Source organism: Octopus bimaculoides, chromosome 9 (assembly GCF_046866305.1).
Source record: "Octopus bimaculoides isolate indiv1 chromosome 9, ASM4686630v1, whole genome shotgun sequence".
Taxonomy (NCBI): domain Eukaryota; kingdom Metazoa; phylum Mollusca; class Cephalopoda; order Octopoda; family Octopodidae; genus Octopus; species Octopus bimaculoides.
The window spans coordinates 36,220,356-36,244,126 of record NC_142936.1 but is presented as its reverse complement, the minus strand read 5'-3'; the positions used below and the strand labels follow the sequence as shown (position 1 = coordinate 36,244,126).

At 37.6% G+C, this 23,771-nt stretch overlaps 1 protein-coding gene across 7 annotated transcripts in view; it reads right to left on the bottom strand.

The window, feature by feature from the left end:
* The window catches only part of LOC106878848 (glycogen debranching enzyme), a 123,978-nt gene that overhangs the window by 37,534 nt on the left and 62,673 nt on the right, over positions 1–23,771 (bottom strand). For all 7 annotated transcript variants that reach the window (XM_052970632.2, XM_052970628.2, XM_052970626.2 and 4 more), the window contains 6 exons: positions 20,985–21,124; positions 20,114–20,301; positions 16,930–17,053; positions 12,694–12,857; positions 7,170–7,271; positions 2,631–2,780 (listed from right to left, as the gene is read on the bottom strand). In XM_052970632.2, coding sequence (XP_052826592.2) covers positions 2,631–2,780; positions 7,170–7,271; positions 12,694–12,857; positions 16,930–17,053; positions 20,114–20,301; positions 20,985–21,124 — 868 coding nt within the window. The remainder of the gene's footprint in view (positions 1–2,630; positions 2,781–7,169; positions 7,272–12,693; positions 12,858–16,929; positions 17,054–20,113; positions 20,302–20,984; positions 21,125–23,771) is intronic.

The following is a 23,771-nucleotide window of genomic DNA, read 5'->3' as shown; positions in this document are numbered from 1 at the left end:
GGTTTTCTTGGGAGTACAAAATTACTGTATCGCTCATGTTTTGTTGGCACCAGTTTTCTCAAGATTAAGTGAGTTTTCAACTCCTCATCCCAATCTTTACTTTCTTTCTCGAAGATTTGCTCATATCTTCTGTAGTATGCTCTGAAGGTAACTCCTTCGTCAAGTTTGTATTTGAATTCAGTTATTGAATTTGCAACATAGTCTGGCAAAGAACACTTTTTCTGGCTTTCCTGATGACTTCAGTAATTGCAGCATTTGTTGCTGTAATATTATTTGTTGTTCTTGTTGCTTCTGTTGTTGTTCTTGCAGTTGTACCTGTTGTTGTTGTTGTTGCTGTTTTTGCAACTCAAGCAAACCCACCAATAAATTTTCCATACTTTTATGATTTTTCGTAAAATTCGTACACCAACTTTGTGAGTTTATTAACTCCTCTTTAAGTTTCTATTAACTCCATGTGAATTGGCTTATCCTCATCACCACTATTATAAAGTGGTCTTTTGTCACTGTCATATCTGTCTTTGTACAATGGTTATCGCTCTGACAGATATTGTTATACTCTGAAGTCGTCAATAGAATATTTCTATCTGGCACTATATGACCCCTGGTTGTACAGTGTTATTATCCTCAAAAGGTTGGATTGCTATAACGTCCACTCAGTATCACAGTATATTTACTATATCAGCATAGACATCACTATCAACACAGTCTACATGTACTCTACATACTCTCAATACCAGCCAACAACACCTTACTTATAGTAACTGGCTCATTCCATTTGTCATGTGGGATGGGTGTGCCATTATTATTAATTCCCTACAACAATAAGTACCAGTTGAGCACTGGAGGCAATGTAATTGGTTTACTCCCTCCCTGAAATTGCTGGCCTTGTGCCAAAATTTGAAACCATTATTTCACAGTATAAAAGTAGCTAGCTGGCAGACTTGTTAATGTATTGGACAAAATGCTTAACATTTCTTTTAGTTCTTTACATCATGAGTTCAAATATCACTGATGTCGGCTTTGCTTTTAATCTTTTCAGTGTTGACAAAATAAATATGTCAAATATTGAGGTCTATGTAACTACTTTACCTCTTAACTCAAAATTGCTAGCTTTGAACTAAAGTAAGAATTACTTTACAGCATATTTACCTTAGTCAATTTTTGTAACAGATAAGGAACGATATGCTTGACTATTATCACAATAATAACAACTTCTGTCTTACTACAATTGTGAACAGTCAGGACTAATAAAGCAAACTTATAGGGTTGCTTTTATTTAATTAAATACCGACAGCCATGCTAAAGAAGGAGATGAACTACTGTTTAAGTCATATCATTCTACTTAGTCTTTTCTTGAGAGCTAAGAGCAAGCAACCTTATGCTTGTGACAACTGTTGATACCAGTCATTCTATAAATTCCAAAATCAAAATCAGAATGCACATAAAAAATCAAATTCCTTGGTCTTCAGAATCAACTAAACAGATCAACTCAAGGTAACAAAACAGTTGTTAATCATTCAAGATTGGGCAACCGTAGAAGATCCTGTAATTAGTTGATTTGTTTCTTATTACAGATACAATGTAGGAATGACTAAAAGATTTATCATTTTTGAATCAACAAGGCAGATTGTAAATATATCCATAGAAATAGCACCAATGAGAAACAAAATGACCTTCAAGACAGAAAAGACAATCAGCATTATGTATATTGTATAATCTTTGAAGGGATATCAATCAAGTATATTTCTTATTTGTTATTGTTTTTGCTTGTTTTCATCAGGCAGACCTTTACCCAAATAGATTCCAGCTGTATTCCATTCCCATCTTTATTCAAGTATAATCTTTCTATGATCTTTTCCAAAATAGAAGGTGATATGAGGGAATTTTAGCTGCTATTTCTAGAGGACTGAATGACAAAACACAGCCTTCCCTTCAGCTTGACAGTGAGTGTATCTTTTAATTTGGAATTCTGTGAGTAACAAAAATAGCTAGATCTGTTAACTCTTTGGTTTTCAATTTGTTTACATTGATATTTCTATGCTGTCAAAGTAGGAAGAACAAACATTTTATAAAAGCTGACTAGTTTTCCTAAGATTAATTATCAATCATCTATGAAATATGACTAGGAACATCTATCACCTAGGAGCACAACTCCCTCATCATGCAGTGAGAAGTGAATCACCTTAAACTGTTTGTCATCATATTTCTGTTGAAATATAGTACCTCTGTTTCAATTAATTTTGAAAATAATAAGAAATTTAGCAAAATAATTTGCCATTTATAAGCTGGTGTTTGGAACATAAATCAACATGAAATTTTGATGAAAGGTATTAATTTTGATCACATTAAAACAGGAAGTTTGTATCAAAGAATTGGGCTGATCTTGGGAGGGTTGGTATCAAAAGGGTTAACTTCTCACAGCCATACTTCCTACAAATATTTATTCAAAGTAAATAGATTTTCTTGATTAGATAATATGATTAAGATTGAATGAGAAGTTAAAAACTTAAAATGCCTTTCTCTCCCAATAAATATCCTATAATACATGTGTAATATTGTCATTTTGCAATTAAGCATGCACATTTAATATGTATTCATAAAAAAAAGCAAAAGAATTCAGAAAGACTTGCCTGAGAGTAGCCATTACAGGCCATAAGATAATGAAGTTGATTCAAAACCTTTTTACCAAGAATAATTCCAGAGCTCAGACCGCATGTAGATGTATCAGTACTACGAGCAGAAAAGTTTGAATACAAACGGTTTTCATTCACCACATGAATCTACAAAAAAATAAAATAAAATTTTAAATGTTATGAATATAAATGACAGAAGGTAATTAATAAAAGGGCAATGCTTTGTGAGATTTTGTTCCAAATCTGTTCATAGTTCAATTTGACTTTCATTCCTTCATAGTATTTACGCCTATCATGAGTCTTAGGACTCAAAATAACCTCATAATAATCCATGGAAATTAAGTGATTGAGATTACAAACTTACATCCCTTCTGAATGGGACACTGGTCTGTTGATGGAACTCCTATACAGTGGAGAGGACTGGAGAAATGGGAAATGAATGGTTTTGCTCAAGAACACAATATCCCACTTGGTACAAGAAACGAAGCCACAATCTTATGATCATGACTGCAACACCTTAACCTCTAGGGATAATTGAGGAACCCCACTGTCTGAGATTTCCCTGAAACCCCAGAAGCAAGTACCCTCTCCAGTTCCTTCTCTCCAATTCACAGGTCTACACTTAGAGAGGTACCATCCACTCGTGCCATTTTCACAACTTTCACCCACCTCTCAATAAACTCACTTGAGGACAGCACTTCCCTCTTCACTCTCAATTTCCTTTTCAAGTGAAACTTGAAGAAGTCAATGAGAGCTCTACCAAAGAGGAATATATCTGTCCTTATGCTTTTCAGTCTTGTCCACCAAACAACCACTTTCACTATAGCCACCAAGCAAAGGAAAACTGCCTTGCCTGCTCAATTGAAGGAGAGCGGTGGCACGATCATTACTACAGACTCAGCCAACAGATATATCCGTCCTACACATGACAGCAGCTGTTTAGCATAACCCCACAAGTCAGCAATGCCCAGACACCGAATGAAGTGTGTAGAATGGTTTCGTCACTCTGTGTACAATCCAGACTGCATGCTGCCATGCGTAGGACAGTTAGACAGGATCAGAGAAACCAGAAGATTGTATTAGGCTCTTATGTTTACTTTTGTGACTGCCCCATATTTAAAGCGTCTTTGTGGTAATTTCTGATGGACCAGGAACTTTCCCTGTCTTCATATCCTTGCTTTATCATATTGCTGTCAACTAGAATGACTGGTCTCTCTGTCAGATTCACATTTGGAAGGCTCTCTTTCTCCCACGCATTTTCCATGTTTAGTAGCCTTTCATAGTAGCACTTCTGTACCTCTTCCTTCTCAGAATCATTATTTGCAAGTGTACCATTATCCATCCATATACACTTTGTCTCCCATTACATTTTGACTTTTTTCAGACACAGTATTGCAATCTGGATAACCTCATGCCTCTGAGACATGGCTGTGTGTATAGGCGCAGGCATGGCTGTGTGGTGAAGAAGCTCTCTTTACAACCATGTGGATTCAGGTTCAATCCTACTGTGCAGTTCTTTGGGCAAGTGTCTTCTACTATAGCCTCAAGCTGACCAATGCCTTGTGAAAGAACTTGTAGATGGACTCTTGGGTCGAAGCTCATGATATAAACATGTGTCTTAGTGTTTGTACCCTAAACACAGCCTGACAACTGGTGTTGGTTTGTTTACATCCCCATAACTTTACAGTACAGCATAAGACACTGATAAAATAAATACCAGACTTTAAAAAGTAAGTACTGGCATCAATTTGCTTGAGTAACCTCTTTAATATGATACCCTAGCATGGCTGCAGTTCAATGATTAAAAAAAACCCCAAAAGACAAGAGGTAATAAGCAAATATACACAACAAGCATAGGCATGGCTGCATGGTAAGAAGCTTGCTTCCAGTTTATGATTGTTCAGCTGCATTGTTGGATTTGTTTGGTACACACGTGATTTTTGGCTGTCTTGGCAGAGCAACGTTTTTCTTCTTGTGTAATGGAGGGGCGTCGAGCAAGAAGTTGGGAGAAGTTAAAGTATTCTTCGCTAGAATGTGATTCATCTGAGGAGGAATTAGTTGAATACTTAAACAAGAAAGACAAAGAGATGGAAAAGAGGAATTATGCAGCGGTGGCTAGAGAAAAAAATTGAAGAAGTGAATCTGGAAGAGTTGAGCGAGATCAAGGGAATGCTTGAAAGGGAGGGGAATGATGTGAAGGTGTTCCCCCACCCCCACAAGGTATTAAAGGACAAGGTAGGAAGGATGATTGTCTATAGAACCTACACCACAGCAACAAGGAAAATAGAAGTGGTGTCGGAGGCACAGGTGGAAAAGGCACTGAGGTCAGGTTGGCAGGAGATATCATACCTTGCCAGGGGACAAAAATACGGAATAGTGGAGGTGCAGTTTAAGGAGATAGCAACTGCCAGACTGTACTCGGCCATACCACTGAAGACAGACGAGGTGGTGCGTCTACCTGTGTACCTTGGGAGGCGTACTTCCAGGGTTCGGGTGGAAAACATACCATCAGAAGTGAATGTGGTCTGGCTGGTGGCTGCCATACTGCTAGACATGGAAGAGAAGGTGGTGGTCCTGCAGGCCACCAGAAGGGCACATTAGAGCGGAGTGCCCTCTACCACGAGAAAAGGCTGAGGAGAGTGAAAAAGTGGTGGGTGCTCCATAGCCCATGGAGGAAAAAAACATGATACTACCAAGGAAGACAAGCACCAGCATTGAAGAAGAGATAAACGACAGCTGGGAGACAGCAGAGAGGAAAAGAAAAAGAAGAGGACATATGTGGTAAAGAATGAGCCCCCAACCTGCACCCATCCGGACCCCCACCCACACCCACTCTATCCCAACCACTCCCCACATACACCAACCCTCCCCATGCCCATTCTGACAAAAAAACAATTGCAAACACACAGGAGCCTCAAATTTACCCACCCCAACCTTGTAAGGAAAAATATGTATTGACGTACAATGGACAAGATGAGGAACTGGATAATGAGGTAAATTCGTGGGACAGAGTAGTCAAGGTGGATGTAGCAGGTGTAAGGAGTCTGCCCGAGAACAATTATTATGTGCTAACAGACCCGGAGAACCTGTGGAAGTTGCATAAGTATATGGAATATTGTGACTGCGAGTGGTGGAAGAAAAAAATTGACACCAGCAAAATGCTGAAAAGAATAAGGTACGTCGACATTTTAAAGAAATATAATATAGACATTTTAAAAAAAGATGTGGAATAACTGTTGTTAATGATAATTGCAAATAATTGTGTTCTAAAGTTGGTTGCAAATGGTAATTCAAATAGTGTTGGAAAGAGTAATGTATATGGTGTTGCTACAGGTTCAATGAAGTCGCTTGGAGGTGAAGCCGAACAGCTTCATTTCATCTTTCATTATATAAATTTATTCCTTTCATTCGTTTTTTTTGCTGTTTTCTTTTGTCCCCACCTTGTGCTGTCCCCTCTATGTAAGGCCTTTATTGTCAATTTCATAAAATAAAGGTTCAGGATTCAGTCCCACTTCATGGGACCTTGGGAAAAAACCTTTTGAGTGGAGTTGGTAGATGGAAACTGAAGGAGGCTCATCATATGTATGTATGTATGTATGTTTGCTTGTGTGTATGTCTGTCTGTCTGACTGTCTGTATGTATGTATGTATGTATGTTTGCTTGTGTGTATGTGTGTGTGTGTATGTATGTATGTATGTATATATGTATGTATGTATGTATGTATGTGTGTGTGTGTGTGTTGTTTGTGCCTGTGTCCCAAACCGCTGCTTGACGGTGCTGGTGTGTTTACATCCAAGTAACTTAGTGATTGGGCTGGAAATGGCCAGTTTAAATGCTAAAGGGTTAAATTACCTGTATCAGTTGTTAGCTATCAGAAAACTGCATCTTTCAAAACCTCCATGCTTCCTGAAATAGGACAACACTACTCCTGATGTGCCTATGCACCCTTATTCCTTATGATTTTTTTAATGTTCACTTTTCTCTATTTTTTGTTTCTTATTCAGTGTACTATATATGTACTTCTTAGCTTTTATTGCTGTCTTTCTTGACTAAGTGTATATGCCTGCTCTCTATCCCTTCATTAAACCTTTGCAGATGTGTTGTTGAGCACCTGAGCACAGCAGACAATGATGGACTCTCCCATTGAAGACAATGTATGAATGTTCAGGTTTTTGCCAAACGACCTGCATAATGATTTGTTTATAGTGATCAAATGCTTGTGCTGTACATTAGCTCACTCCCTCCATCAAATCGACATTACCTGAACAGGAGCAGAGTGTATCATGCTTCAGGTGTCAAAGTGATCACAGAGCAACGTGAGATGAAGTGTTTTGCTCAGGAAAACAATGCACCATCCAATCTAGGAATTGAAGCCATGATCTCACGATTGTGACCACAACACCCTAACCACTAGGCCATGTGCCCTCACTGCATACAATATGCTCATTATTATTATTATTATTATTAATATTGTGAATGTGACCTATGAAAACAATTAAACATTTATCCTGCATATTGTCAGATAGTGACACTTACATGATGTGGTACCAATTCATCATAACCACGGTTGCTTCCAGATGCACAACAAGCCATTGATATCAAAGCAGCTGTTGGGAGAACATCATAGACACTGCGTTTCTGAAAAGAAAAGGAAAAAAAACAAAGTAAAAGAAATTAGAATTAACTCCTTTGTTACCATATTTCTGCTGAAAGACTATGCTTTTAATTCAATTAATTTTTAAAATAATGAAAAATTTACTAAAATAACTTTGTTGTTATTAAGCTGGTGTCTGGAACATAAATTAACATAAATTTTGATGGAAACTTTAAAACAGGGGCTTGTATCATGGGACCAGGCACAAACTCAAGGGTTTGTTATCAAAATGGTTAAACAGGACAAAAAAAAAATCTTTAACCTGCTAACTTCAGACACACTGGGAAGGAAACAGAGACAGAGGGGGAGAGCATGAGACAGAGTCACAATTAAATAATACCCTCATTGTTAACCAATAACACTTTCTGCAAAGTAAAAGACAGTAATCAACCTACAACTAGGAAACACAAATGTGTTACACATTTAAAGTGCTGCTTATAAATCTGGGAAAGTATGGAGTGCAAGCATGTCTATATGGTTAAGAAGTGTGTTGCACAATCATGTGGCTTCAGGTTCAATCCTCTACATGCAGCATTTTTGGCAAATGTGTTCTATCATAGTCTTGGGTTGACCAAAGCCTTGTGATAGAAATTTGGTAGACAAAAACTGTGTGGAAGCTTGTCAGATGGCCTGTTCTTGTTGCTGGATGGTAGACATCATCCTCCACCTGGTTTACCTTGGGTGCCATTAGTGAAGTCCACTCTATAGCAAACAAACAGACATGGTCTCTTGTCTAAAGAATAACATCTCCTGTATCTCCGATCAGTGCTAGGGACTCAGGGGAACAGTCAAAGATGCTCTCCTCTCCTCCCTCATCAGCCGAAGCTACATAAATATTAAAAAAATTATAATAAAATGTAGCTGCCTGCTTGAAAGGTAAAAATTTACCCTCACTAACCAAATTCCTGGCCCTTATCATAGGGTCCTAATACTCTTCTCTTACTATTACTACTACAACTATTACTGCTGCTGCTGATGATGATGATGGAGCTACCCCAACCACCACCACCACCACCATCACCACCATCACCACCACTACTACTGCTACTATTAATACTGGTACCACTACTAATACTGCAATAGCTGCTGCTGCTACTACTACTATTACTACTGCTGCTGATGTTGCTGATGCTACCCCCCACCATTACCACTACTACTACTGCTGCTACCCACCTTCAACTACCACCACTACTACTGCTGCTGCCACTACTACTAATAGTGCTGCTGCTGCAGCTACTACTACTACAAACTGCTAAATCTACACCACTACCACTCCGTCCATTCACTTATCTCTCCTCCTCACCTGCATGATAACTATTGTTTATTTCACTTTGCAACTCTTTTTTCTAAAGATTTTGCTCTCTTCCTCCATCTCAGAACAACTGGGATTTCTTCTCTGTCCTGATGTTCCAGTCATCTTGAATTAATTCAAATTAAATATCCCTTCTGCAATAGGCACACGGTGGGGAAATAGGGGCAAGGCTAGTCAATTACATTGACACTCATGCTTCATTGGTACTTATTTCATCAACCCCAAAAGGATGAAAGGCAAAGTCAACCTTGGCGGAATTTGAACTCAGAACATAAAAACAGAAATACCACTAGGCATTTTGTCCAGTGTGTTAATGATTTTGCCAGTTTGCCACCTTAAATTCATCATCATCATCATCATCGTCATCATTTAACGTCCACTTTCCATGCTAGCATTGGTTGGACGATTTGACTGAGGACTGGTGAAACCAGATGGCTACACCAGGCTCCAATCTGATTTGGCAGAGTTTCTACAGCTGGATGCCCTTCCTAATGCCAACCACTCAGAGAGTGTCGAAGGCCAGTCAGGCGGCACTGGCAACGGTCATGCTCAAAATGGTGCATTTCATGTGTCACCCACACATGAGCCAGTCCAGGGGCACTGGCACAGATTAAATATCAATTACTTCCACAAGAAAGGCTGCAATGAAGCTCATTAGCAAGGATCCTTCTTCAACAGATGCAGACTAATAATAGTTTCAGATTTTGGTGAGAGGTCAGCAGTTTTAAGAGGAGGGAGCCAGTCAATTACAATGGGGCCAGCACTTGACTGATGCCTTATTTTATTGAATCCGAGAGGCTAAATGGCAAAGGTGATCTTGGAGGAATTTGAACTCAGAACATAAACAGCCAGATAATACGTCATTAAGAATTTTGCCAAATGCATTAATGATGCTGCCAGCTCATCACTTTGATAGAGACTAATAATAAAATGAAAACAAGGCTAACATGCAATAGTAATGCTTTTCAACCACAGGGTTCCGAGTTCAGTCCTACTACATGACACCTTGAGCAAGTTTCTAATACTAAAGCCCTGGGCTGACCAAAACCTGTGGGCAGATTTGGTAGACAGAAACTGATAAAAGCTTGATGTGCATACATATATATGTGTATATATATATATATATATATATATATATATATATATATATATATTTATATGCATATATGCGTATATACATACACAATGGAACCTCAGTTTACAAATGTCTCTCATCATCATCATCACCGTCGTTTAACGTCCGCTTTCCATGCTAGCATGGGTTGGACGATTTGACTGAGGACTGGTGAAACCAGATGGCTACACCAGGCTCCAATCTGATTTGGCAGAGTTTCTACAGCTGGATGCCCTTCCTAACGCCAACCACTCAGAGAGTGTAGTGGGTGCTTTTTACGTGCCACCTGCACGAGAGCCAGTCCAAGTGCACTGGCAACGATCTCGCTCGATAGTCCTTACACATGCCACGGGCACAAGTGCCAGAAAGGCGACGCTGGGCACAGGTGCCATCACAATTTCGCTTTCGCTTGCCACAATAAGTCTTCGCAAGCTGAGTTTTGTGTCCAATGAGGGAGATGACGTTGGCATATATATAGCATATATATATATATATATATATATATATATATATACATACATACATATATAAAACATATATATATATATAACATATATATGTATATAAAACAAATATATATACTTATATATAACACACACACACACACACACACACACACACACACATATATATATATATATATATATATATATATATGATATATATATACATACATACATATATAAAACATATATATATATATAACATATATATGTATATAAAACAAATATATATACTTATATATAACACACACACACACACACACACACACACACACACACACACATATATATATATATATATATATATATATATATATATATATATATATATATAACATATACATATAACATATATATATTCACAGACAAGTGAATACATCGACATTAGCGAAGGAGACGTACTACTAACTATAGATGAAGTGGACACAAACTCAACTCATCACGAACAAATCAGTTTACAAACAATTTTTTGAACATAAAACATCTCAAGTGAGGAGCACACAAGCCAGCAGCAATGGTTGGCCACAAGCTGGGAGTATCAGCTGGAGGACATCAGTCTCTGCTCAAATTCACCATGCCTTCTCTTGAATTTTCTATGGGAAAAATAGTTTGGGCTTATGAACATTTCAGGTGACAAACAGGTTTCAAGAATGAATTAAATTCATAAACTGAGGTTCCACTGTATAATATTTTTCTATTCTTTTATACGTTTCAGCCCTAAGGTTGTGGCCATGCAGGAGCACCACTAGTACATAAATTATATATATATATATATATATATATATATAGGTGCAGGAGTGGCTGTGTGGTAAGTAGCTTGCTTAACAACCACATGGTTCCAAGTTCAGTCCCACTGCATGGTACCTTGGTCAAGTGTCTTCTACTATAGCTTCAGGTTGACCAAAGCCTTGTGAGTGGATTTGGTAGACAGAAAACTGAAAGAAACCTGATGTATATATGTATATATATATATATATATATATATGTATATAGTAATAATATTAGGGAATAAAAACTTATTCCAACCTTACAGGCAAAAATCGGTATAATATTACACCGGGTTTCATATTATATAATATATATGTATATAACTAATTTAGAGACGAACCGTCACTCTACAACTCAGTCAACTAAGAACCCGTCCAAAACCATGCTGTAAGGCATATACCATATCAATATTTATCTAAGATTTTAATCTAAAATTTTAATAATATATAATATATCGTATAAAGAAACATTCATAATAAAAATATTAATTCAAAAATCAAAATTATAAATAGGACAGTAAAAATTAATACAATAATATAAAGTGTGAAAGCATAAATGTATGAAAGTCAGTGCTAGTACATAGACTACGTGCGTTTCATGGCTGAAATAGGACTATATAAAATCATAAGCAAATTCTATCCAAATTCATTAGAAAAGGGAAATGATTTTACTTCCAAAATCAGTCACTCTTCAGGTCAAATTCCTAAAAAAATATCTAAAATCATTCAAGGGATAAACATAAACATGAGAAATAAAAATACATATAAAGAGACAAAACCTGTAAACTAATCCCTACATTAACGGTATTAATATAATTATTAAGAGTTACAATCTAAAAATATTGAAAAAAAAATTTATAGTGAACAAGGTTAAAACATTATGGAAGAGGTAAATATTAGTAAAAAAACATCTACAGTTACTCGCCGGCAGATAAGTCATGTTTTCTAATTTTAATTTTCTAAAAAATATTGACATACATCTTTTATTAACTTTATACACTAGGCTTACAAAGAAAATGTCTTGGGGTCAATTTTCTTGACTAAAGGTGGTGCTCCATCATGGCCACAGTCAAATGACTGAAACAAGTAAAAGAATATATATATAAACAAATATATATATATATATATATATATATATATATATATATATATGGGTTGGATGGTTTGACTGAGGTCTGGAGAGCCAGCAGCTGCACCAGGCGCCAATCTGGTCTGGCAGAGTTTCTACAGCCCTTCCTAATGCCAACCACTCTGAGAGTGTAGTGGGTGCTTTTTACATGCCACCGGCACAGGAGCCAGTAAGGCAGGCCTGGCAACGATTATGTTCGGATGGTGCTTATTACATGATGCTTGTGTTTCTTTGTTTTGACATCATATGACAATTTGACCCATCATACAAATGGTATCCCTTGTTTCCAATCTTATGTTAGCCAGGGTGAAATTATTACCTTGTTTAGAAACAGGTGATGGTTGGCAACAGGAAGGACATCCAGCCCCAATCTGCCCCAAAACACTCCATCATTCATGATGATGATAATGGTAATGGTGATGATGATAATGATGATGGTGAAACATGGAAACTGTATATATGTATAGAGAGAGAGACAGAATATATGTGTAGGAATAAACAGAGAAAGAATATATGAATAGAAGAGGGAGAAAGTGAGAGAAAAAATCTGTTAAAGGATGAACTTGGGGCAAAACACTTACCTCAATAGGGCTTGGGTTATCATGGGTCTGGTCAAAGAAAATAGCATGGGCCATAGTGTTAACAAGAGGCTGGATTTGAGGCTGGATGAATGAACCAACTGGCTGTCCACCAAAGCGGTGAACAAGACGACCAAGCTCGTGGGAATTCCAAGCAACAAGGGATTCTGAAGATTAAGAAAAACAGAAAGAAAAGAAAAAAACATCTGTAGATTTATGATAATAAATTAAAGGTTATTGATCCCCATTCTTCATTCACTAATACTGCTCTTTCCACCCATACTTTACATTGAGCACTCACCCACCCACTGAGTCACTCTACTCATGCATTATGCTTACCCCTTTCTTTCCACCACTCCAATGACCTACCCAACCACATGTTAGCTCTCTCTCTCTCTCTCTCTCTCTCTCTCTCTCTCTCTCTCTCTCTCTCTCTCTCTCTCTCTCTCAGGACCATTCAATGAATCATTGCACTCACTAGATGGTCCTGTCAAACTGTCAAACCCATGCCAGTATGGAACACACACACACACATACATACACACACACTTCACAAACACACACACATGTAAATAGATGAAGAGATAGGTAGATAGATAGATGGATAGACAGATAGAAGCACTAGACTTTTCCTTCAGAATGAGTGGCAAGTAAGCCACTCTTTTTGAAGAAAAATTCAGTGCTTCTAAGCCTCTGGCTCAAATAAACTAAGATTTCACATTTATTTTTGCATAATAATTTCCACTTGTCTGATTACTGCATCAGTATGCAAACCCATTTGCCAGTTACTGATCTTTTGAAACAACTGTAAAGATGATTCTAGGAATATGTTTGCTTCACTATTCATGGCTTATTCATGGTTATGTTTATATAACAGCTTACGTTTTTGTATATATGAGATAATACCATATATATGCATGTTACACACAAACACACACAAACAAACATATATACATGCACACACATACACACAAATATATATATAAAGGAAGAAGAAAATGGAGATTGTGAAGTTAATAAGAGTTTACTATCAACAACAAATCAATCAGTATTCCTTACAGCTGTTTCAGTTATACACAGTGAAATTAATTAAATATTAAGTTCATATTTCTGAGCATAACCTCTTCAGTGGGGAAAAAATATATACACTTAGATGTTTTGTATGTTTGTAGATTTGTCACAACAGACTCAATTCCCTCCAAAATATTAGGTATTGAACCAGTATTTCCTTGGATGATACCATCCCTTCATGAGGCTAACATAACCACTAATATATATATATATATATGAGGAGCTACAAACTTGTGACATAAAAGGCAACTGGGAATTCCTGCAGGACAACTTGCTGAGTGCCACACACCAAATCTGTGTGTGATGCAAAGTCCCAACCAGACCTAGGGTAACATGGTGGTGGAATGTTGCTGTAGACAGGGCCATTCGAGCAAAGAAACAAGCCTGGAAGACCTGCAAGAGTGGGGTAGCAGGCAGCTGTATCAGATAGCCAGAAGGGAAGATGGAAATAAGTATATCTAGCCAAGGGAGAAGCAGAAAAGAGGAAGTTTTCCTATGTTCAGCAACGTGAGGACCCAGATTGCAAGACAGTATGAGAGAAAATTGTGATGTCACAAGAGAGAAATGTGTCCGCATGGATGACGGTGCACTTGCATTTAGTGATTCTGCAAAGAAAGAGGCTTGGAAATACCATTATGAAAGATTGCTGAATATAGAGAACAAATGGGTGGAGGAGGAGAGCCTGCCAAATGTTGACCCAGCTGAGGGACCAGCTATCTGAATCAACAATAACTTGATAGATAAAGCAATTAAGGACATGAAAACAGGGAAAGCCCCCAGCCCTTCAGGAATCACTGCTGAGATGCTTAAAATATCTGGCAGTGTGGGTTATGTCTAGTCACCCATATTGTAAATTAGGTGAGTCACAAAAGAGTCATATCCAATGACTGGTGTAACAGCACCATAGTCAACTACTACAAAGGTAAAGGTGATGCCTTGGATAGAAATAATTACAGAGGTATCAAATTGTTGGATTAGATGATGAAAGTTAGTTAGGGGGAGAATTAATCTAGATGAGATGCAGTTTGGTTTTGTGCCAGGGAGAAGCACCACTGATGCTATATTTCTGGTAAGGCAGCTGCAGGAGAAATATATAGCCAACGATAAACCTCTGTACTTAGCTTTTGTTGACTTGGAAAAAGCTTTCAACAAGGTCCCCCGATTCCTTATCTGGAGGTCAATGCAGAAACTAGGGACAGATGGATGGCTGTGAGAGTTGTACAAGCCATGTACAGAGACACTACCAGTAAGGTGAGGATTGGCAATGAGTATAGCGAAGAATTCAGGGTACAAATAGGGGTTCACCAAGGATTGGTCCTAAGCCCCCTCTTGTTCATCATAGCCCTTCAGGCAATAACAGGAATTCAAGGCAGGCTGTCCCTGGGAGCTCCTCTACGCTGATGACCTTGTTCTTATAGTTGAATCACTACCAGAACTAGAGAAGAAGTTCCAGGTATGGAAGCAAGGACTAGAATCAAAGGGCCATAGAGTTAACCTAGCAAAAACCAAAGCTTTAGTAAGTAGGAAGGCAGACAAATCACAAATTCCTTCAAGTAGATGGCCCTGCTCAATCTGTAGAAAAGGTCTAGGTAGTAACTCAGTAAGATGCACCTAGTGTAAGCTTTGGACACATAAAAGGTGCAGCAACATCAGAGGAAGGTTAACAGGGAAAATAGCTTTTGTGTATGGTAGATACATAGGTACAATAAACACCAAAAATGTACAGAAAATAGACTCAATCAACTGCCATGAGGGTAAGCTAGAGGTAGTAGATAGCTTCCATTACTTAGGTGATCAAGTTAGTAGCAGAGGTGGATGTTCCAACAGCATAGCTCTCAGAATAAGATTAGGCTAGGCAAAATTTAGAGAGCTCCTGCCTTTGCTGGCAACAAAGAGCCTTTCTCTCAGAGTGAAGGCAGATTGTATGATACCTGTATGCGAACAACTATGCTACATGGCAGTGAAACATGGGCTGTGACAACCAAGGACATGCATAGGCTTGATAGAAATGAAGCCAGTATGCTTTGCTGGATGTACAATGTCAGTGTACATGTTCAACAGAGTGTAAGCATCCTGAGAGAAAAATTATGCACAAGAGGCATCAGATGTGGTGTGCAAGAGAAGTGAATGCACTGGTATGGCCATGTGATGCATATGGACAAGGACAGCTGCATAAAAAGTACTGATCCCTAACTGTGAAGGGAAACTGTGGTAGAGGTAGAGCCAGGAAAACATGGGATAAGGTGGTGAAGCATGATCTCCGAACTTTGGGCCTCACAGAGGCAATGACTAGTGACCAAGGCCTTTGGCAATATGCTGTACTTGAGAAAACCCTGTCAAGCCAAGTGAAATCGCAGTCAAGGTTGATGTTGGTGTCATGTAACCGGCACCCATGCAAGTGGCACGTAAAAAGCACCTTTTGAGCGTTGAGCCTCACAAAGGCAAAGTGGTTGAGCTCCTTTCAAATGTTGTGCCTCACAGAGGCAATGACCGAGAACTTCGGCATTATGTTGTGCTTGAGAAGAAGACACATCAAGCCAAGTTAAATCACAGTCGTGGCATGTACTAGTGGCATGTTAAAGTACCTTTAAAGTGTCGGGCCTCGCAGAAGCAAGGATTGAGACCACTTAACATTATGCTCAGCTTTGAGCATTGAATCTCACGGAGGCAATGACCAAGCCCATTTGGCATTATGCCGCGCTTCAGAAGAAGACCCATCAAAGCAAGTAAAACTGCAGTCATGACAGATACTGGTGTTATGCAAATGGTATCCATGCTGGTGGCACATAAAAGCACCCATTACACTCTCGGAGTGGTTGGTGTTAGGAAAGGAAGCCAGCCATAGAAACCATGCCAAGACAAAGTGGAGTCTGGTGCAGCTTTCCAGCTTGCCACCCCTGGTCAAGTGATCCAACCCATGCCAGCATGGACAATGGATGATAAATGATCATGCTCTATACATGCACACACATGTGTGTATGCGTGTGTGTGTATGTGTGTGTGTGTGTATGTATGTATGTATATTTATGCATATAAACATACATGTATGCATAAACTCTGGATATTCTCATGTCTAAAAAATAATTGAAAAATAAACCATTCAGTTAAATACTCAAAGTATTGTAAGGTTATGCAACTAATTGATAAAAACAGTAAATTGAAACATACCACGAATTAAGGAATTAATACCTAGATGGTTCATAAACAGATTGTCTGTTGCTTCACTACTGGTGAAGAGTTCAGCAATAACATAGAGGTTTGGCCGGACAGCACGGGCAGCATCTAACATGTACTGTAAATGAGAGACAAAGAAATAAGAAATCTTCTTTAGGCAAGTACACAACACAGAGGTAGTAAATACCCTAACTAGTCTCTTAGTTTTGATTCATGGACTATAGGCTACAAGATCTTATATGTTCTGGGTGGGCCAAAAGTCATGAACCAAAACAGTCGACATTTTATTTACACTATGTTCTTCTTCTGATTATTATTATTATTATTATTATTATTATTATTATTATTATTATTATTATTATTATTATTATTATTATCATTCATTTTGTTCATCATGTACAAGTACATGTGTATTCAACATTGTTATTTATTTTATTCAATTTCAAGCATATTAAACTTATTTTGTGCATAACCTTTGTGCACATATATATATATGAACTAGATTAGTTCACAAACTGTTACGATTCAAAGGTTATTTAAGTATGTACATATATGCATTCATGTGAACATTCAGATGTAGATGCATTTTTATGCATATACATTTTTTTATGTGTGTGTGTATATATATATATATATATATATATATATATATGTATGTATATTCTTTTATTTTTCTACTTGTTTCAGTCATTTGACTGTGGCCATGCTGGAGCATTGACTTTAGTTGAACAAATCGACCTCAGGACTTATTTTTTGTAAGTCTAGTACTTATTCTATCGGCCTCTTTTGCCAAACTGCTAAGTTACAGGGATGCAAGCACACCAACATCAGTTGTCAAGCGATGGTGAGGAGACAGACACAGGCACAAATACATACATACATACACACATGTATATATATATATTCTGTCTACCAAATCCACTCACAAGCCTTTGGTTGGCCTGAGGCTGTTGTAGAAAACACTTGCTTAAGGTGCCACGCAGTGGGACTGAACCTGGAACCATGTGGTTGAGAAGCAAGCTTCTTACCACGTACCCACTCCTGTGCTTATATATATATATATATATATATATATATATATATATATCTTTTCACTTACATTGTTCTACTGTGTATGTGTGTTTTTACATTAGGAGCTTCTTCAGTAACGCACCTCTCCACTATTGTTAGGGCTAGGCTTAGAGTTAGGGTTAGTGTTAAGGTTAGAGTTAATTGGAGAGGTACGTTTCTGAAGAAGCGACTTACATTATTCTCCTAAGCTTTCTCTGTTATAAATAATCTCTTTCTATTTTTCACCTCTCTGTTCCCATCAACTTGCCATCAACTTTGAGACACATGACCACCACCACTTCAGTAATCTTCGATACTTAACTTCAGTAATTTTCCATACTGTTAAGATGCTTAACAATCTTATAATATTAAACGAACCTCTTTCTCCCCCACTGCTCACACCTTATATATTCTATACTATTTATTTTTTCTTTCTTGTCTTCTACTTTTCTCTTCCTCTTTTTCTTTTATTTTTCTCCCTCCTCCCCTTTTTCTATCTTTAGCTTTTTACTTTGCTTCTCTCCCTATTTTTGCTATCATTTCTTCTTTCTTTTGTGGCATTATATATTTCTTGGATACTTGTTTACTTATTTTAATTTCTCATCTATGTCTTTTATTTTAATCTTTCATTATAATTTGAACTTCTAAGGCAGCAAGCTGGCAGAATCATTAGCACGCTGGGCAAGATGTTTTGCGGCATTTTGCCTGTCTTTACATTTCTGAGTTCAAATTCTGCGAAGGTCAACTTTGCTTTTCATCCATTCGGGCTTGATAAATTAAGTACCAATGAAACACTGGGGCCAATGTAATTGACTAGTCACCTCCCACCAAATTTCAGGCCTTGTGCCTTTAGTAGAAAGGATTATAATCTCAACTTTTAGATACCTAATTTGGCAATCCTATTATTCCTTTTAAATATTTCAATTCCTATTTTGAGATATATTCTGTTCATTTTTACTCACTTTTACTCAAAGATTGTTTATTATTATTATTTGATTATTGATTATTGTTTATTCCACCATTAAGGTTAACTACATTTGGAAGCATACCAACACTGTTATTTTTTTTTAATCAGTCACCTAATCAAATTCAATTGCTTATTCATTGAACTGTTAATTACTATAATGATGACAATAATAAGGTTTTCAAATTTTGGCACAAGCCCAGAAGTACATTATTTACATTTGACAGATATTTGTCCTCATCTTCTTTGTTGTTGACACAACGTTTCGGCTGATATACCCTCCAGCCTTCATCAGGTGTGTTGGGGAAATTTTGAACCTGGGTTCTCATTCCTAAGGTATTTTTTGATGTTGTTGTTGTTATTGTTATTATTATAACACTGCCTGGAATTGAACTCGGAATCTTTGGGGTTAGTAGCCTGTGCTCTTAACCACTATGCCATATTATTCAGTGACCTGAACAACAACAACAACAACAACAGCAACAACATCGAAAAATACCTTAAGAATGAGAACCCAGGTTCGAAATTTCCCCAAGACACCTGATGAAGGCTGGAGGGTATATCAGCCGAAACATTGAGTTAACAACAAGATGAGGACAAATATCTGTCAAATGTAAATAATGTAAATATGTACATAATTCCTCATCTCCTAAATATAGAACTGTAAGCCCAGAAGTTTTGGGGGATGGGGTAAGTCAATTACATCAACTCCAGTGTTTCATTGGTACTTAATTTATCGAACTTGAAAGGATGAAAGGCAAAGTCAACCTCGGTAGAATTTGAACTCAGAATGTAATGACCAATGAAATACTGCTAAGCATTTTGCCTGGTGTGCTAACGATTCTGCCAGCTCACCAACCTTCAACGATGATGATAATAAGGACACCAATGACAATGACAATGAAGATGATGCTGATGTCAATGCTGATGCCGATGTTGATGATGATGCTGAAAGAGAGGAGAAAATAAAGGAAGTAAAAGGGAAGAAGATGATTGGAAAAGATAGAAATGTGTCAGAAGAAGAAAAAAAACAACATAAAAGAATAAGAAGAGGAAAAAGCAGTCAAAATCTGATAGATGAGAAGTTGAATAGAAAAAGGTGATGTGGTGGTGTTTAACAGTGACAACAATGTATAAAGAACAATAAAAAATAAATCTACCTACCTCTGCTACATGCATTGGAGTGCTATGGCAATTATCCAAGCGTAATGCATCAGCGAATCGAGCTGAAATCTCAGTATATTGCTTCATGAAGTTCCAGAGGTAAGGACAATCTTCAGGTTGCTTACCATAGCGCAGCTTAACACTGTCTCCCCAGGCAATTAGTTCACGGCGTATATAGACCTGACTGCCTGCAAGTATAGTAAGGTTACAGAAGGGAAAGGAGTGAAAGAGAGAGAAAGAAAAAAACATAGATGGAAACAAAGGTGTGAGGGAGCAAGAGAGAGAGAGAGAGAGAGATAAAGAGAGGGAAGAGACAGAAACTAAGGTGTGAGGGAGCAAGAGAAAGAGAGAAAAAGAGAGAGAAAAAGAAAGAGACAAAAACTATGGTGCAGCAGAGTGAGAGAGATAGAGTCAAGAGAAAGAAACTAAAGTGTGGGGTGACGAGAGAGAGAGAGAGAGAGAGAGAGAGAGAGAGAGTAAAGGTGAGAGTGAGGAAGAGACAATAAGACAAAAAATAGAGAAACTGAGGAGGGTGGAAGAGGATAAAAGGAATGATAGAGAGAAGAGAGAGAGATAGAAGAGGATAAAAAAGAGAAAAAGAGAGAAATACCAGAGAAAGAACAAAAGAGCATGGAAGGAGAGGGGGAGGAGGTGGAAAAGGTAATAGAATGAGAAGATTAGGTGGAGAAAGTCAGACAAACAGACAGAATGGCTGGATGGATGGTAAGATGAATGGATACACATGTTGAAAGATAGAAATATAGACAGACAGACAAACAGATAAGTATGTATGTTGATAACAAAGAGTGTCTATGAAAAAAAGGAGCCCAGAAGAGACATGAAGAAAGGAGAGAACAAGACATTTACTTACCAGCTTCAGCAAAATTACGTAATGGGTTGTCACCCATCACCCATCCGTTGCATGCCATCACAAACTTAGCATTGTCAGAGAAAATCATCTTTTCTTCATTGTGAACACAACTCTCCAAATGAGCTGGTACAACAAAATAGCTAATAAAGAGAGAGAATTAAAAACTTTTAGTTGAAAGAACCAGCTACAAGTAACGTCAATAGAAATGTTCTTCATTAATTTTTTAAAGTCCTCTAGGGTGGCAATGCTGATAGAAGTTGTAGTAGAACCTGCATTACTAGCTTTTTTCATCGGAGCCCAAACTTAGAGACAGATACAAACCCAATATCTCATTTGTCTAGTTTAGAGGGTAGCAGTTAAAGTGCTCACTTTACCTGCTAGAAATAGTAGCTAAACCTCTCTCAGATAACACTCTACCAACTTTGAAAAAGGAAGGCTACATTTCTAGATATATTATGTCTGTAAAACAGATGGTATGGTCATGGCTGGAACATCAAAGATGATAGGTCAGAATGATCTAGGAAGGTATGTGGGTTAGCTGAAAACTTCATAGGCTGACCAAGATACTCTCATGGAATGTGAAAAAATGAAGTTTATTTTTCAACACCTTGCTGTCCACACACTTCTTCCATCAGTATTGCAGTGCTTGGATCTGATTGGTGAAGAAGCTTTCATCTTGTTGATCAAAAATGTCCTCAACAGCAGATATGATGTCATCATCACTGTGATACTGGTTTTCAGCCAAGTGTTTTTTCATGTTGGGAAACAGATGATAGTCAGATGAGGCCAAATCAAAATAGGGAGGGTGATAAACCAGTTCAAAGCTACAGTCATGCACAGCAGGCCAATGAAACCAAGGACCTGTTTGCTGGAGCATTGTCCTGGTGAAACAAGATGCCTCTCATCAGTTTTCCTGGTAGTTTGGTTTTGATAGTCTTTTGTAACTGCCTCAGCAAGTTGGCATAGAAACTCCATTGAAGGTGTGGCCCTTTTGAAGATAGTCAATTAACACAATGCCTTTTGCATCCCCAAAAACTGAGGCCATCACCTTCCCTGCAGATGAAATGACCTTGGCTTTCTTTGAAGCAGGTGAGGAAAGTTGTTTCCATTGCATGGATTGTCTCTTTGTCACTGACTCAAAGTGATAATCCCAACATTCATCCTGGCTTAGGAAACTTCAAGGAAACCAGCTGGATCTGCATCAAACAATGTCAGATTTTCTCGTGATGTGATCAACCTTTTGATCACATGTCAGAAGACATAGCACTTACCAAGCAAAAGCATTCGTCATGCCAAGTTCATTGTACAGAATATTTTCAAATCTCACAGAGGATTACTAATGACATTGGTTATTTGATTTATAGCTAGTTGCCTGTTATCCATCAGTATGATCATTGCAGGACATCCAGACTGTCCTCTTCTAAATTCAGTTGCCCACTTACTTTTGTACTATTGATAAAGCTGAAGCATCATCCCATAAGGTAGCAACCATGTCAGCATGAATGTCCTTGGGGGGCAGAACCCTTTTCTGAAGGCACTTGATAAGACCATGATGCCAAATTTTGTCAGTTTTCAAGAGAACTTGCTACCAGTTACTTCTAAAGTCTTCTTTGAACAGTCAGATGTCAGTTTACCAGGAAAGAAACAATGCAGTTATTAATAAGAAGAATTGAAATTAATGCATGCAAGATTTCACAACTCCAGCATCACTCCTTCATAGTCAGATGTGTACTTAGAGATGTGAGCCATTCCATTCAGTTGTACCACTTTACTGCCATTTACATGGACTGAGACATTGTAAAATTGCTGGTTGCACACACAGTGCTGGTGGAAGGATATAAACCAACAACCCCTTGGCTGATCATCTATTAGCTTACTAATGGCCATAAAATATCCATATACAAGCTGAAGATTCTTCTTTCATCATCATCACCAGCATATTCATCATCATTTTAATACCTATTTTCTCATGCTTGCATAGGCTAGGTGGAGTTTATTGAGGCAGATGTTCTACAGCTGGATGCCCTTCCAGTCACCAATTTTCACTTATTTCCAGTAAAGTAATTGTTCCTCATGGCCAGACATGTTTTCATAGAATAACGGAAATGAAAGTCATTACTTGTATGACACTGACACTCACAACTATCATGCAATGCCAAGTTAACATGACACAACCACAAACATACTTACACACAGACATAGGATGGGCTACTTTCAGTTTCCATCTACCAAATCCACTCACAAAGCTTTGGCTGGCCTGGAGCTATAACAGAACACAGACAACCAAGGTGCCACATTGTGGTACAGAACCCAAAGCCATGTGTTGGGAAGCAAACTTCTTAATCACACAGCCATGCCTGTGCCTTAATTAATTAGAGCCTAACCTCAAAACAGTCATGACATTAAACTTTATTTCACCTAGAATAATACATAAAAGTTAATCATTTTATGTAACTTACAAAACAAATAAACACTCTTTATATAAAAAGTAAAATTAAAGAAAGCACTGTCTATATAACCTATGTATGCATTGTCATCTTTCTATAGCCTAAATTTATACAATCTATGTAAATGAATAGATTTTAAATCTATATGTGTAATAAATTTTGTTATCATTATCATCATCATCTTTCCATTTAGCTTACATAAATTAATATAGCCTAAATTTAAATGGTTTACATAAATTAATCTGAAAGATTCTATATAAATCTTTTTGTTAACATAGTTCTGCTGAAAAACTCTGACTTTGTTTCAATTAATTTTTTTAATATTTAAGAATTTAGTAAG